At 43.2% G+C, this 15,431-nt stretch overlaps 1 protein-coding gene across 4 annotated transcripts in view; it reads right to left on the bottom strand.

The window, feature by feature from the left end:
• LOC126188244 (neural cell adhesion molecule 2) overlaps positions 1–15,431 on the bottom strand; it is a 612,074-nt gene that overhangs the window by 221,541 nt on the left and 375,102 nt on the right. For all 4 annotated transcript variants that reach the window (XR_007537838.1, XR_007537839.1, XM_049929802.1 and 1 more), the window contains exon 8: positions 13,607–13,766. Coding sequence is in view for 2 of the 4 variants with exons in the window: in XM_049929802.1 (XP_049785759.1) it covers positions 13,607–13,766 (160 nt within the window). In the remaining 2 variants the exon portion in view is untranslated. The remainder of the gene's footprint in view (positions 1–13,606; positions 13,767–15,431) is intronic.

Here is a 15,431-nt window from a genome sequence, read left to right as displayed (position 1 = left end):
GGCCATATGGCAGGCAAGCAAAGCAGCTGCGAACGACGATCAACGCCGGAACTGTTTGCGGGGAGCCCGGGGCGCATCTGGTGCCGCCCTCTGCGGCCGTAACGTGTACCGGCTATAAATAAAATTCCGGTACAGCGCCGGAGCGCTGCGAAACGCTGTGCTGTAGTGCGCGGCCGTGTCTGCAGCCATTGTTCTGTGTGTGGTCTACGAGAGTGGTGCTCGCAGGCGCAACTTTGCACTAGGCACTTATTAGGTGGGACTGTCCATGTTATTGGTCGATCGTTTGTGTTTCGATACATCACGTTAGTTCTGCGGACGTTAGGTTAATTAGGCTCGGATTATTTTCTGTGTCAAACTTTATTCTTAACACAAGGTTACTAAGAATTCTTTATCTTAATCCCTGAAAATGGTCGATCGTTTGAATGTCGATGCATTACGTTAGCTCAACGGACGTTAGGTTAATTTGGCTCGGATTATTTTCTGCGTCAAACTTTATTCTTAACTCAAGCTTACTAAGAATTCCTAAGCTCAATCGTCAATAGTCGTCTCACACTAAAAGTCCATGTGGCACTTTCTTTAAAGGAGGAATATCTATGTTGCGAAAAGAAAAAGAACGGCTCTACACGAAGGAATTATCCGAATGGGACGGAAATCCCTAGATGTGATGTACATCATGCACAAACAAATGATTGCTATTTGAGAAAAACTGGATGAATTATTAAAGAGAAGAGCTACACAAATTGAGCAAGTCAGTAATGCATTGTTCCAACTCAAGCCCTTATGCAACCAGTTATTCGGTTTGACACTGACTGACAGAATTTTCTCCTGTGCTATATCGTGTCACATTCTGTCCAATTGACGCGTTAGAGCGACAACATTCCAAGATGGTTGGAGAGCCTTGCCCATTACTCTGCAGACGTTGTCAGTTGGGTACAAATCAGGCGGTCTTGCTGACCAAGTTGGGGATTGGCAAGCACGAAGACTGGCAGTAGAATCTGTCGCCGCGTGAGGACGGGCATTATCTTGATGAAGCATAAGATCTGGACGGTTTGCTATGAAGGAAAACGAAACGGGGTGTACAATATCATCCACTTAACCGCTGTGCAGTAAGTATGCCCCGGATGATATCCGAAGGTGCACTGCTATGAAATGAAAAGGCACCCCAGACTTCTGGATGTCGAGCCATATGGTGGACGACACACAGGTTAGTGTCCTACCGCTCTCCGGAGCGTCTCCAGACACGTTACCGGCCTGGAATCACATTGGCTGGAATAGAGTTGTCTTCTGTGATGAGTCCCGCTTCCAACTGAGACCCTATAGTCGGCGAAGACGCGAAAAAGTATGATCTCACAGGAATTTTTACATTATTTCTTCTCGTGTCGTCGTACTGCGAGTATTTGTGTGTGTGTGTGTGTGTGTGTGTGTGTGTGTGTGGCGAAATATACTTAGTGTCGATTGTATTTGATTCTCCTCTTCCATTAGATTCAACATGTAATACACTGGAGTACACCTTGATTAAAATAACTTCGTGGTTGATATTTCAGTGAGTCGAGTGGAAGGGGTAGACATCAGCAAATCGCAGTTGTTTCTCGGCCTCCACGTGCTTGCTTCGATGCGGGGTCTTGGCAGGTGAGGCAGATTACAGGCGGAGAGGGATGAGCCGAATATAGAGTAATTCGCATGGATCGCATACATACAGCTAGCCAACACCACAACACCCTCTTCTCGCGCCACCCCCACCCATCATGTCGAATTGCTGTTTTATCCTGTGTGAGACTAACGTTATTTGTCCCTAAATGACGCAAGGAAAATGCTGAGGTGATTCCTTAACATAGTTCCGTATGATTACCTCCCATATTCGTCTCCAGGCCAAACTCCTGTTTCGCCTTTCCGATATTGAAGACACGTGAAACTCTCATCTTTCATTGCCCACATCCACACCTGAGTTCCCCAATAGACGCCAGTGATATGGGTCTGGTCTCGGAAGAAAATCATAGTTCTAAACCATCAAGAGCCACTGACGACATAAACCTTTAATCGCCATACATTTCGATAGAAACGATCGCCATCAGGCGAGGTAAAACTATTTACGTGAGCCTATATGTACGATATTAACTGTAGCGTCAATACTAATAAAAAGTTATACTGTTTCACTGTCGTCTACACTCAAATGGCTCTGAGCACTATGGGACTTAACATCTGAGGTCATCAGTCCCCTAGAACTTAGAACTACTTAAACCTAACTAACCTAAGGACATCACATACATCCATGCCCGAGGCAGGATTCGAACCTGCGAGTCGTCTACACTAAAATAAAAATTTAACTGTAGTGATGCAATTATGTGTTTTTAATTTTACTGGCGGCATAGTAAGAATCATACCACACAAGCCAATGTAAGTAATTTTACATTCCCTTATGGTAATCGTTTCAATTGTAGCAGCCTTGGCGTCTCATAAACACGACTTCTAATATTTACCAACTGTAGGGTACCACCACCAAAAGACATGTCGTTAGTAGCGGCTTGAATACTTTTTATCACCACTTAAACGACAAAGAGATGCGAGTGTTCTCAACACCAGATTGTCAATTTTCCACAGTGCCTCATCAAGCGAGGTCATGTTCATGGTGGTTCTTCCATAAGATGGTGATGTTTTCCCGTTGACCCAATTCGATAATTATAGGTGGTGTGCTGGAAAGAGGTTTATGTCTCTCTCTAGCCTCGACTCCACATTACTCCATAAGCAATGAAACACAACACTAATTTTCACACGTACTCGTTCAAAGGATACAGCCTTGCCGCTGTAGAAGGACTCCGGAAAATCGTGACGGAATCCCTCTCCATTATGATTATGCAAATAATCATTTTGCCCACGCACCCCCAAACGCCCAATATTTTTACACAGTTTTTCCAAACACGAGGAGATTGTCAGCTTACATCCGTGTATAACCAGACTTCCTTGATTTCTTCTTCTTTATAGTTCCACATGATACGAATAGTGAGTAGTTCTAGAACTTGGCATTAAGAACTGCCGGCCGAAGTGTCCGTGCGGTTCTAGGCGCTGCAGTCTGGAACCTCGACACCGCTACGGTCGCAGGTTCGAATCCTACCTCGGGCATGGATGTGTGTGATGTCCTTAGGTTAGTTGGGTTCAACTAGTTCTAAGTTCTAGGGGACTAATGACCTCAGAAGTTGAGTCCCATAGTGCTCAGAGCCATTTGAACCATTTGAACCATTAAGAACAGATTCTCAGATTTGTTATGGAAGCCTTTGATGACATAGTGGCACATTCCTCTCCAGTATTCAAAGCTTAAGAACATCGAGCTCATCTGTAATCTGTTAAACTTAATGTCTGCTCTTCGCGTCTCCTATGTCCTTCCACTCGCCTCTCGTTTATTATGATCTGAGGCAGGCATCATTTATCTCGAGTTGGATGTCTTTTTGCGTAAAACTCGTCGTTTATTTACTTGTAGGTGATAAACTGAAACAGATGTATCGCACGAAAATCGTCGTTTTAATCCTTGAGAATGGAACTGCAGCTCCGAAACATGTTTGACAAAAATAGGAAAATAAAATGTTTTCACTGAGGAAAAAGTATTATTAACAAACATGTCCCTAAACTTTAAAATACAGGGTGAAAAGTATTTAAACCGACAAACTCTCGGAGGTTGTAGGGGACATCACAACAAATATTTTTCCCTAATGTCATTTTTTTCCTGAGGAGTCTTTAAACCGGTAGAGGAAGATTTCTCTGGCGGCAAATTAATTAAACCAAGAAACACTTTTCCATTTTTTTATGATCAAGAGACAACAACTAGGTAGCAGATACGGCCCAATTAAACAGACTCCAACAACACCGACCCACACATTAACGAAGAATCGCACTTGATGAGCGCTAGTAGCTGTGGCATGTGGGTTATCGTCACTCCAAACATGCGAATTGTTCTTGTTGAAGACTCCATCACGCCCGAACATTGTTTCATCGAAAAACAACTCCGAGGATGGAAATGTAGGATGCATTTCACACTGTTCCAGGTACCACTGCGCAAACTGTGCTGTGGGCGGATAATCAACTGGTTCCAGGTTGTGGACACGCTGTAAGTGAAATGGACGTAACGATTACTCTCGAAGGACTGTTCTTACATTCGTCTGATTCGTCCCCATGTGACGTGCATTTGCACGAGTGCTGATTGAAGGATCCCGCTCCACATGCTGCAAGACAGCTTCCTCAAATTTCAGCGTTCTTACCGTGCGACGGCATCCCTGTCCAGGTAATCTGCTAAATGACCTGGTCTCACGCAGACGTTGGTACACAGCATCGAAGGTCGTATGATGCGGGATACGGCGATTAGGATACTGTTGTCGATAAACCCGCTGTGTAGCTCATCCGTTGCGGTGCGCTACGTAGTACGCACCAACCATATCAGTGTACTCACTCCAGGTGTATCGCTCCATTAGTAAACCTGGTGGCCTACAACTGAAGAGCATAATACGCCCTCTTACTACTGAAGATCGTAATACGGCCTCTATCAACTGAAGAGCGTAATACGGCCTCCAACGGTTTAAATAATCCTCGTAGGAAAAAATGACATTAGGGGAAAGTATTTGTTTTGATGTCCCATACAACCTCCCAGAGTTTGTCGGTTTAAATACTTTTCACCCTGTATAAAGTGATAAAATAAAATGGCAGATACGTACCCAGATAGCCATAAGGAAAAGCACACGATATCTGGGACGGGTGAAGTACACCGGCCCCAGATTGTATGCGCCTGGTGGATTAAGGATGAGGGATGGAGTGCCGGCTAGGCTGTATGAGATTTTTAGGGGTTTTCCACATCCCACTCGGTGAATACTGGACTGTTACACGATTCATGAACATTTAGAAAACATTCGCTCATTTTTCGCATGAGTAATACCACATGCAGACAGTTAGGGTACACAATTCTGTTCCAAGGGGGTAACAGGATAGTGAGAGGAAGGACTGCTGGTTACCCTTTCATTTAATCATGCCAGATCCGTTTGTAACCACCTGCGCCGATGCAGGACAGCGAACCAAGAAAGAAAAGAAGAAGAAAATGGAAATGACATTTAAAGCCTAAATCGGAAAATCTAATTCGTGAAATAGTTAAGGACAATATCTACAGGGAAATTTATGGGAAAAAATTCTCAGCCCTTCGAAATAAACACTGGTGTACGACACGATGATGGCTTATCCGAGCCGTTCTAGGCGCTACAGTCATTAACCACGCGACCGCTACTGTCGCAGGTTCGAATCCTGCCTCGGGCATGGATGTGTGTGATGTTCTTAGGTTAGTTCGGTTTAAGTAGTTCTAAGTTCTAGGGGACTGATGACCTCAGATGTTAAAGTCCCATAGCGCTTAGAACCATTTTAACCATTTTTGAGCTTATCCACAGTTATTTTTAATTCAGTTCTAGAAAAAGAGTGAGACATTGGAATGAAAAAAATAGATGAATATAAGAAATTAAACTATTATTTAGATAAGTTTTACTAGAAATACTAGAAAGGAGAATCATTGGGAATATGTTGTAACCACGAATATCTACAGAGGGCTGGAAATTGTGAAGTAACGATGAAATTTATCGAAATATGGAAAACATTTCAATAATAATGAGAAAAAGACTATATTTTTGACGGTTATATCGAATCCAAGGCAGTGCATAAACCAAAAAATTGTTGAAATATTTGTGGGATAAGAAGTCAATAACGAGCTGGGTCCACGAATTAAAAGGGGATTCCGGAAAAAATAATATTAAATCTGTAGAAACGGCTGACAGAAGTGTTTAGGAATAAGTACTTAATATGGGAGGATTAAAAGATAGGAGAATGAAAAAAAACTGGTCCAATTAGGTCGGAAAAATGAAGGAGAAACACAGTGAACCGATGAGAGCACTGGAAGAAGAAGAAATAAAAGAATGACGAGTAATGAAATGTAACTGGTGCATGTTTATTAGCTGGCCCTTCGGAGAAGAAAAAAATGAATGGCACGTAACTGACAACTTACGGGGCACATGAGAAAAGTAATGAAACTGCTAACACTGGAAACTATCTGGCAAACGCTGTGTTGTTCTACATGTGTAGGGTGGTGTGTTCGTCCCTTCTAAAAGCTCAGTCCGTGTTTCAGTTCCGTACAGCCATCACATGAGTTCTGAGAGCGCCATCAGCGAAGTTGTGTTTTTGTTCTTTTTTTCGAAAATGGAACAGCGGAATTTAGAGCAACTTGTGTCATCAAGTTTTGTATTAAACGCGGGGTATCCATAAGTGTGACCTTCCAAAAGTCGAAAGAGGCCTTATCAAGAGTACAGGAGTTGTTCGCCAGCACAAATCGTTTTTGGAAGACCGTGGAAACGTTGAAGATGAACCTCGCTCAGGCAGACTTTCAACTTCAAACGTCGAATGTATGACTGCTATTGTGAGATCAGATTGACGTTTAACAATAAGCATGATGGGTAACCTGTTAAGCTTAAATACTTTCACTGTACACCAAAATTATGACCGAAGTTTTGCGCTTGCAAAATATTTATGCCAAAATGGTGCCAAAAACCTCATGCAATTTTTGATTCCAAAAGCTATTCCTTTTGATCAAGAGCTCTCCTGTTCACCTGATCTAAGTTCTTGTGACCCTTTTCTTTTCCCGAAATTTAAAAGGGTTTTAATAAGGCGTCTTTTCGGGACTCCGGAGAGCATTCAAAAGAATGTAACCGACATGTTACACGCCCTACCAGCTGAAACCATTTCAATGTTGCTACACTACTGGTCATTAAAATTGCTACACTACGAAGATGACGTGCTACAGACGCGAAATTTAACCGACAGGAAGAAGATGCTGTGATGTGCAAATAATTAGCTTTTCAAAGCATTCACACAAGGATGGCGCCGGTGGTGACACCTACACCATGCTGACATGAGGAAAGCTTCCAACCGATTTCTCATACACAAAAAGCAGTTTACCGGTGTTGCCTGGTGGAACGTTGTTATGATGCCTCGTGTAAGGAGGAGAAATGCGTACCATCACATTTCCGACTTTGATAAAGGTCGGATTGTAGCCTATCGCGATTGAGGTTTATCGTATCGTGACATTGCTGCTCGCGTTAGTCGAGATCCAATGACTGTTAGCAGAATATGGAATCGGTGGGTTCAGGGGGGTAATACGGAACGCTGTGCTAGATCCCAACGGCCTCACATCACTAGCAGCCGAGATGACAGGCATCTTATCCGCATGGCTCTAACGGATCGTGCAGCCTCGTCTCGATCCCTGACTCAACAGATGGGGACGTTTGCAAGACAACAACCATCTGCACGAACAGTTCGACGGCGTTTGCAGCAGCATGGACTATCAGCTTGGAGACCATGGCTGCAGTTACCCTTGACGCTGCATCACAGACAGGAGCCCCTGCGATGGTGTACTCACGACGAACGTAGTGCACGAATGACAAAACGTCAGTTTTCGGGATGAATCAAGGTTCTGTTTACAGCATCATGATGGTCGCATCCGTGTTTGGCGACATCGCGGTGAATGCTCATTGGAAGCGTGTATTTGTCATCGTCATACTGGCGTATCACCCGGCGTGGTGGTATGGGGTGCCATTGGTTACACGTCTCGGTCACCTATTGATCGCATTGACGGCACTTTGATCAGTGGACGTTACATTTCAGATGTGTTACGACCCGTGGCTCTACCCTTCAATCGATCCCCGCCAAACCCTACATTTCAGCAGGATAATGCACGACCGCTTGTTGCAGGTCCTTTCTGGATACAGAAAATGTTCGACTGCTGCCCTGACCAGCACATTCTCCAGACCTCTCACTAACTGAAAACGTCTGGTCAATGGTGGCCGAGCAACTGACTCTTCACAATACGCCAGTCACTACTGTTGACGAACTGTGGTATCGTGCTGAAGCTGCATGGGCAGCTGTACCTGTACACGCCATTCAAGCTCTGTTTGACTCAATGCCCAAGCGTATCAAGGCCGTTATTACGGCAAGAGGTGGTTGTTCTGGGTACTGATTTCTCAGGATCTATGCGCCCAAATTGCGTGAAAGTGTAATCACATGTCAGTTCTTGTATAATATATTTGTCCAATGAATACCCGTTTATCATCTGCATTTCTTCTTGGTGTAGCAATTTTAATTGTCAGTAGTGTATCAAGACTGGGAACGACTCCACCGGTGTGTAGCGGCCCAAGGGAATTATTCTGATCAGGACGTTATTGTTGTTTGGAAAAAAGAAAATTTTTCTAGATCAAGAATTAGTCTCATTACTTTTCGTACACACTTGGTAAAAATGTCATATCCATGCTTTGCCTCACGTACTTGCGCAGGGAGAATAATGTGAACCCTACAAGTGCGTGAGGCAAAGCACAGATATGAAATTTTCCTATACGGTGCGAGCACATTTCCTACATTACTTCACGTGTTTGTATTCTAACCAGCCAACAGTTGCTCTTCCATTTTCTATTGTGTATACGCAAGGAGTCTGTCGTAGGTTCAAGTAAGATCGCAGCAGATGTCAGACGCACAAACGCTGCACATTGACTCCTGCGTACGGGTAGGAGTGGCTCCTACGTACGTACAGAACTGCACCCGGCTGGAAACGCATCAGAGTCGTGAGCGCTCCAGCGGTCGCCTGAATAAATCGTGCAGGGCGGAATGCGAGGCACAGTTAAGGGCTGCTAGCCGGGATCCCTTAATGGCCGCCGGGTCGATATTGGGTGCTATTTATGCTGTGCCAGCCGCCCAACCCGCCGCCCTTTGGTTTCCCAGCCCACGGCGACCTGCACGTGCCGAATGAATTAACAAGATGTACACCGAGACACAGGTTCTCCACGACCTTTCTTTTTCACTGTTCGCGTGCACCGCTCCGCTGCCAATTTGTTTCGTGCTCTTTCCCTGTGTTTCGCATCGTTTCGCGAGCTCCCGACGCCACACAGAAAGACGAAGTGTTCGTCCACTGATAAAGTGCAGGGGGGGGGGGGGGGGTGTAGTCGTGAAAATAAAGCAGGAACCTCTCTGTTTGTATTGCCGAGTTTAAATGGCGGGCAGCAGACTCCCGTGTAGTGTATCTCTCTCATCAACTGGCTCTTCTGTGAAATGAAAAGCTGCCGAGGTGGAAGCAAGCAGCAGAAATCGTTTAACGATAAACAACGGTCTTCCAATCACTGCATCTGTTACGCTCACTTCCTGACTGATGAAAGTTTGTTCTGTGCCTCATTAGCTTCGTGAGCAAGGACGGACACAGATGATAACAGCGTCGACACAACTGAATAACAGTGTGGAATAGGAATCTGATTTGGGGTCCTAAGACCAACCTGTGTCAGGCAGGTTAATTTGAAGTTGGAACAGTTTCTTCTGTCCGACGCAAAGTATCACGTAATTGTAGTTGCGGTTTCTGTACACTTATGATACTGAATTAGATGTGACCTTTTCCATAACAGAAAATCGAAAGGGGAACTGAATTAAGAGCGATGGTACACAGTGGGAGACAGTTGGGTGGTATGAGTAGGGTATCGCAGGAAACGGAGGGATTCAAGTAGAAATGATCGAAGATTAGAATGAGACACTGAACCGGAAAATAACGAAATATACAGCAGTTTTTACATCGTACCTCATAAAAAAGGTTCTCTTCAGAATAACGCCTTTAATAAATTTTGAACTGTAAGAGGCAATCAGAAAGTGTAATTTGACAGCGTTGCTGCAGCGTGTATGTACCGTAGAGCGACACCGATGTGGGTATATAAGGGGGTTAGGATGGCATTCGTGTCTTGCTGTAGTGCGTTCGGTAAATACTGAAACGTTAAGTATGGCGACGTTATTACCAAATGCGTCCAGACAGGAGCGACGTGCTACCATTCTTTTCTTGGCTGCCGAATAACAAACGCAGGTAGACATTCATCGGAGAATGAAGAACGTGTATGAGGCAGCATGTCTGTCGAAAATCACCGTTGCGAAAAAGTGCGCGACAAGGGATGAGGCTGCTTCATTGAAAACGCACGCCCCATGGCACAAAATGTTACGCGGACTTACGCCAGTTCCAGTGGGAGACACACGAGCACCCTCTCTGTAGTTCTGATCTTCCCCCCCTCGCCCCCTCTCCCATGGTCTCTTAAAAAAAGGTCTTGAAGGTCGGACAATTCCTGTCGGACGAGGATGTGCAGGGGGCGCGGACTTCTCACGCTGCACGAGATGGTGTTTTACCAAATGAGTATTTTCAACCTGGTGCGTCTGTGGAATGAATGCACAATGATTACGGCTGTTTTGCCTGGTTGGCTTACCCATTCTGGACTGTACAGTCTTCAAACGCAAACTTTTTAGCGTTCCTAATACAAAATCTAACAAAGAACGAATTGGTTAAGTTCTGGGATTTTCCCGCAGTGCCTAAGGTATATCTCGTAGTTTCAGTTTTCTAAGAAACGAAAGAAGTAGGACATTTATCTTAGGCATAGCTTGAGAATCTCCGTATTGCCTGTTTAGTGGAAACGCGTAAAAATGCAATTCTTTCACTGCTAGGAATTCGGCTATTGCAAACGATTCATCTTTTCTGTTTGAAGACTGGATTGTGTACTGAACTTGTATATTGATTTGCAATAAATAGTAAATCAAATAATAAATTTAGGAAGGACAGCTAATCAAATATTTACTGACATTAATAAGTGGGTCATAGCCAATTCACTGTCATTAAAATTTGAAAAGACCCACTATATGCAGTTCAGAACTTCCAAGAGATTTCCTTCTGATGTGTGTATAAAATATGATGATATGGAAATAGGAGAAGTTGAGAGTGTAAAATTCTTGGGATTACAACTTGATAATAAATTAAGTTGGGAGCAACATACTAACGAACTGCTAAAGCGCCTAAACAAGTCTGGATTTGCAATGTGAATGATGTCAGACATAGGAGATATAAATATAAAAAAAACTGCCATATTTTGCTTATTTTCACTCAATTATGTCATATGGTATCATATTTTGGGGTAATTCCACAAAAAGAGAAAAAAGTTTTAGAGTACAGTAGCGTATAATAAGAGTAATGAGTAGTGTAAATCCAAGAACATCATGTCGAAACCTATTCAAAGAATTGGGCATATTAACCACAGCTTCTCAGCATATTTATTCCTTAACGAAGTTTGTTGTAAATAATACATCTCTTTTTCCAACTAACTGCTTACTACACAGTATCAATACTAGGAATAAGAACAATATACATAAAGATTTAAAATCACTTACTCTTGCCCAGAAAGGAGTCCAGTATTCAGCAACGCATTTTTTCGATAAGTTACCAGCAACCATTAAGAGTTTAGTTACAGACAAGGCACAATTTAAACATAATTTAAAATAATTTTTGGTGGCTAACTCCTTCTCTTCCATCCATGAGTTTCTCAACAAGTGCAGTAGACCACTTTAATGAAAATGTATTATACTTTAATTTTTGACAATACTCGGTTGTAACAGCCAAGTAACTACCTACTGTGTGAATGATGGATGTGTGGAAAGTAGATGTAAGTCTTAAGTCTGTAAATAGTGGAAGTTTAGTTTTAAACCTTGTACATATTATGACTGTTCTTAACTGAGGATCTCTGAAATGAATAATTTACTTTAATTTTTGACAATACTTGGTTGTAATAGCCAAGAAACTAGCAAATGTCTGAATGATGGATTTAATGAAAGCAGATGTAAGTATTAAACCTGTAGATATTAGAAGTTTAAATTTAATTCATGTACATAATTTTACTGTTTATTGACTGTGGATCATTAAAAATAATGAAACTCAAGTTTTTCTAATTACATTTTTGTAATGTGTTTATCTGATATGTTCCACACCCAGGAGGATCCCCTCTTTTATGGATCCATGGAATGAATAATTAATCTAATCTAATCTATATACCATTAGTGTTTGCTACTGATGTTGGAATCTTTCTACAGTAAAGAGATTCATAAACGAATGTCCTTACTTGTAGGCGTTACTACCAGAGACCATTCTTTTAAAGATCTCTATAAAAAATTGTAGTGTAAAAAAGCAAGGATTTTATTTTAGTTCTTCCCATTAGTCTGGTCTCTTCGAATGAATGTCATCCTTCGTTAATGTGCACTATGATAAAAATAGGTATATGGATCGTTACTACTGCAATGATACACGTTTGTAATGCGGCGATAATAGATCATAGAATTTGTGTTAAAATGAAGTCAGTTCAACTACGGACACACAGTTTTAAGATAGTATAATGAAATTCAGTCTCTCTTATTCTATCAAAATAACGTACACGATGCGTCACAGTGTATTAACTATATCCAACTTGAATAACACACAAACTAACCACGAATCAAAATTGAACGTTTTGCACAAAGTACGACATTTATTCAAGTTTACTTACAAAATACTACGTATCACAAATAACGACCATTCGCGGGTACACAATACTCGAGACATTTCACTCAGTTTTTGAACATATCTTCCATTACTGCTAGAAGGATTATGAAAATCTCATTGTGAATTCGCTCTTTTAACAACTAAAAGCTTCTCGGCCTGTCGGAATAAACTCTCGCCCTTGAATAGCCTCATAGATAAGAGTCTGGCACGATTAAATCAGGCGAGCGAGGCGGCCATTGAACGCAGACGCGTTTGGAAATTGTACAGTTATCAAACGCTTTACGGAGAACTTACTTGGTCTTGTTGGATGTGTGTCATGCCGCGCCGTCTTGTTGGAATGAGTTTCTGTAATTAGTGGCGAGGGCTTGTCTGTGAGCTACTACGCACACGTTTGACGTTTTTGGGAATTCGGACGGTGCTCCGAAGCCCGGTTGACTTTCGATTCGATGCATTTGCAGATGCACCGAAGTTTCCTACCCATCTGAGTATTATTCGACGAGCAGGAATTGGATACCGTGACTGAATCTTGAAATGCTTACGTAAGGCACGTTGCGCGAGCACAGCAGATTCGCCGAAGCAAAAATAGAACTCCACCGCGAACGCGCGATGTTGCTTCGACCAGTTCGACGCGATTAATGGCCTGTATACGGGATGAAACTTGACACTCCGCTCAACTGATAGACGACGCCAGCGTCATTTTATCTTGTCTTAGCGCGAGTTATTCAAATCTGAACTCATGAAAACATAGTGAAACAGCCTATATAACAGAAAAAATTTTCAAGCTTGATTACAACTGTCACTCTACTGTAGAGAACAAGCTTGTCAGTCGTCTCTGACTCGGACACTCCATGAGGTGGAGATAATTAAACATTGAGCAAGATCACACTCCATCTTCGGTGGTTGCGGTGATAAATGAGTGACGGTGTGGCTTTAAGAAGAGACTGATGCCCAAGCATCTGTAAGGAACAGCCAAAATGTGAGGCTGGCAGTACGGACCTATGTTTTTCGTCTTACCAAGTTTGCGTTGGGTGGTCAGAGTGAAATTTCTCTGCAGTAGCTTCCCAGATAAGACACACAAAGCATGTCGTCCACATTTGCACATTTTCAGATATTTCCAGTGTCATGCAGATAGGAAGATGATACCAAAATACTGCCAACATACCCCTGAACGATCTCCAAAATTTTGTCAGTGTAACTGGGCGTCAGACTGGACGGTGTACTCACACATGACGCGTAGCGTGACCGGGTTGCTGGTGCCCTTGCCCTCGGTGTTGGCGGCCAGACAGGTGTAGTCGCCGGCGCTGAGCCGCGTCACTCCCTGAAGCACCAGGGACTGGTCGCTCAGGATTATGCCCGCCGTCACGTTGTGGTGCATCTCGCGGCCCTGAAACACGGAACACAGTTGCCGAACACTGTCTTGGAGCTACCTGTAACTGGCACATCAGAGAGTCAAATGTGTGAAGGGAACCATCCTTACTAAGCGAGCGACTGAAATAACCAATACGTTTCTGCCGCAGAAAAGAAATTGACACACGGGTGTCCGAAAGCTATGTCATACTGATAAAATAAGTCTCAAGGAAAGGGAAATGGCAAATATAGACTAAATCGAATTCTGTGGTTCCTCTTTAATAGGTACAAGACGACATAAAAGTCCACTTACACTTAAAAGTGCACTAATTAGCAGAATAAAATAGGTAGGAAGGTAAACCTTCACACAAATCCCTGAAATGACATGGAATTTTATTGAAACCCAAGACGACCCCAAAAACTGGCCAATAGATGATGCTGGACAGCAATACGTCAGTGACTCCGAATGAGAATCGTGTATAAAATGAGCTGTAGTAAGAGAGGGAGTAAGATCCGGGAGCAGTCGCAGTATGTTGACTTTGCCAGGAAAGACACTGCGGGTGAATCTCTACTCTCACAATGGAGGATACACTACTGCAGCTTTACAATCATATCGCGATAAGAGGAGTATTAGAATGTGTAAATGACCCGTGACAATCGTCGCTGTGAAGAAAATCATGAAGTTTGAAGCCACGGTTTGTTTAGACAATCGACCCCGTAATGGGCGACCGGACACACGCGCTCTGCTGCTCAGGCAGTTCAAGCAGAAATGGAGACTTCTTTTTTTCTTTCTTTGAGTTATCAGTCTTGATGCAGCCCGCCCGAATTCCTCTCCTGTGCCAATCTCTTCATCTCAGAGTAGAACTTGTGACCTACGTCCTCAATTATTTGCTGAATGTACTCCAATCTCTGTTTTCCTCTACAGTTTCTGCCCCTAGAGCTCCCTCTGGTACCATGGAAGTTACTGCCTGATGTCTGAACAGATGTCCTATCATCCTGTCCCTTCTGCTTTCCTCTCCGATTCTCAGCAGAATCCCCTCATTCCTTACCTTATCAGTCCACCTAATTTCCAACACTCCTCTGTAACACCACGTTTCAAATGCTTCGATTCATTTTGTTCCGATGTTGTGCTCCAAACAAACATTCTCAGAAATTTCTCCCTCAAATTATGACCCATGTTTGATACCAGTAGACTTTCCTTGGCCCGGAATGCCATTTCTATGATTTCTTGTCTGCTTAGCGTGTAACTCTCCACTTGGTGAAGTAATTACACACACTACTGTTTGGACTGCACTGACGCGTACCCTCCAATGCTATCCATACAAAATCCAGGATCTTCATGAAGTGTCAGCCTCCGATTTTGTAACGCGGATAGCATTTACGGTGTGGGCACTTCAAAAAATGGGGGAAGATGACCATTGGTACTTTAATACGTTGTGGATCGACGGAGTCGACTCCAGACTCAGAGGGTCCGTCAACATCTACAACTCCAGAATTTGGGCTAATGAATATTCTAGAACTGTCGTGGAAACCCGATTGTCACGGTGTTGTGTGGATTTATTACATGAATAGTGATCGGACCGGACTGCTGCTTTTCAGCCTGACGGGTGAGAGGTATCTTACAGAATCGCATCATCCCAGGTCTGACTAACAAACATGACATTTATCCAGGATGGCGCTCCATCCCATGCTGCTGCACGTG

This window comes from Schistocerca cancellata, chromosome 5 (genome assembly GCF_023864275.1).
Source record: "Schistocerca cancellata isolate TAMUIC-IGC-003103 chromosome 5, iqSchCanc2.1, whole genome shotgun sequence".
Classification (NCBI taxonomy): Eukaryota; Metazoa; Arthropoda; class Insecta; order Orthoptera; family Acrididae; genus Schistocerca; species Schistocerca cancellata.
This window is presented reverse-complemented; position numbering and strand designations above follow the sequence as displayed.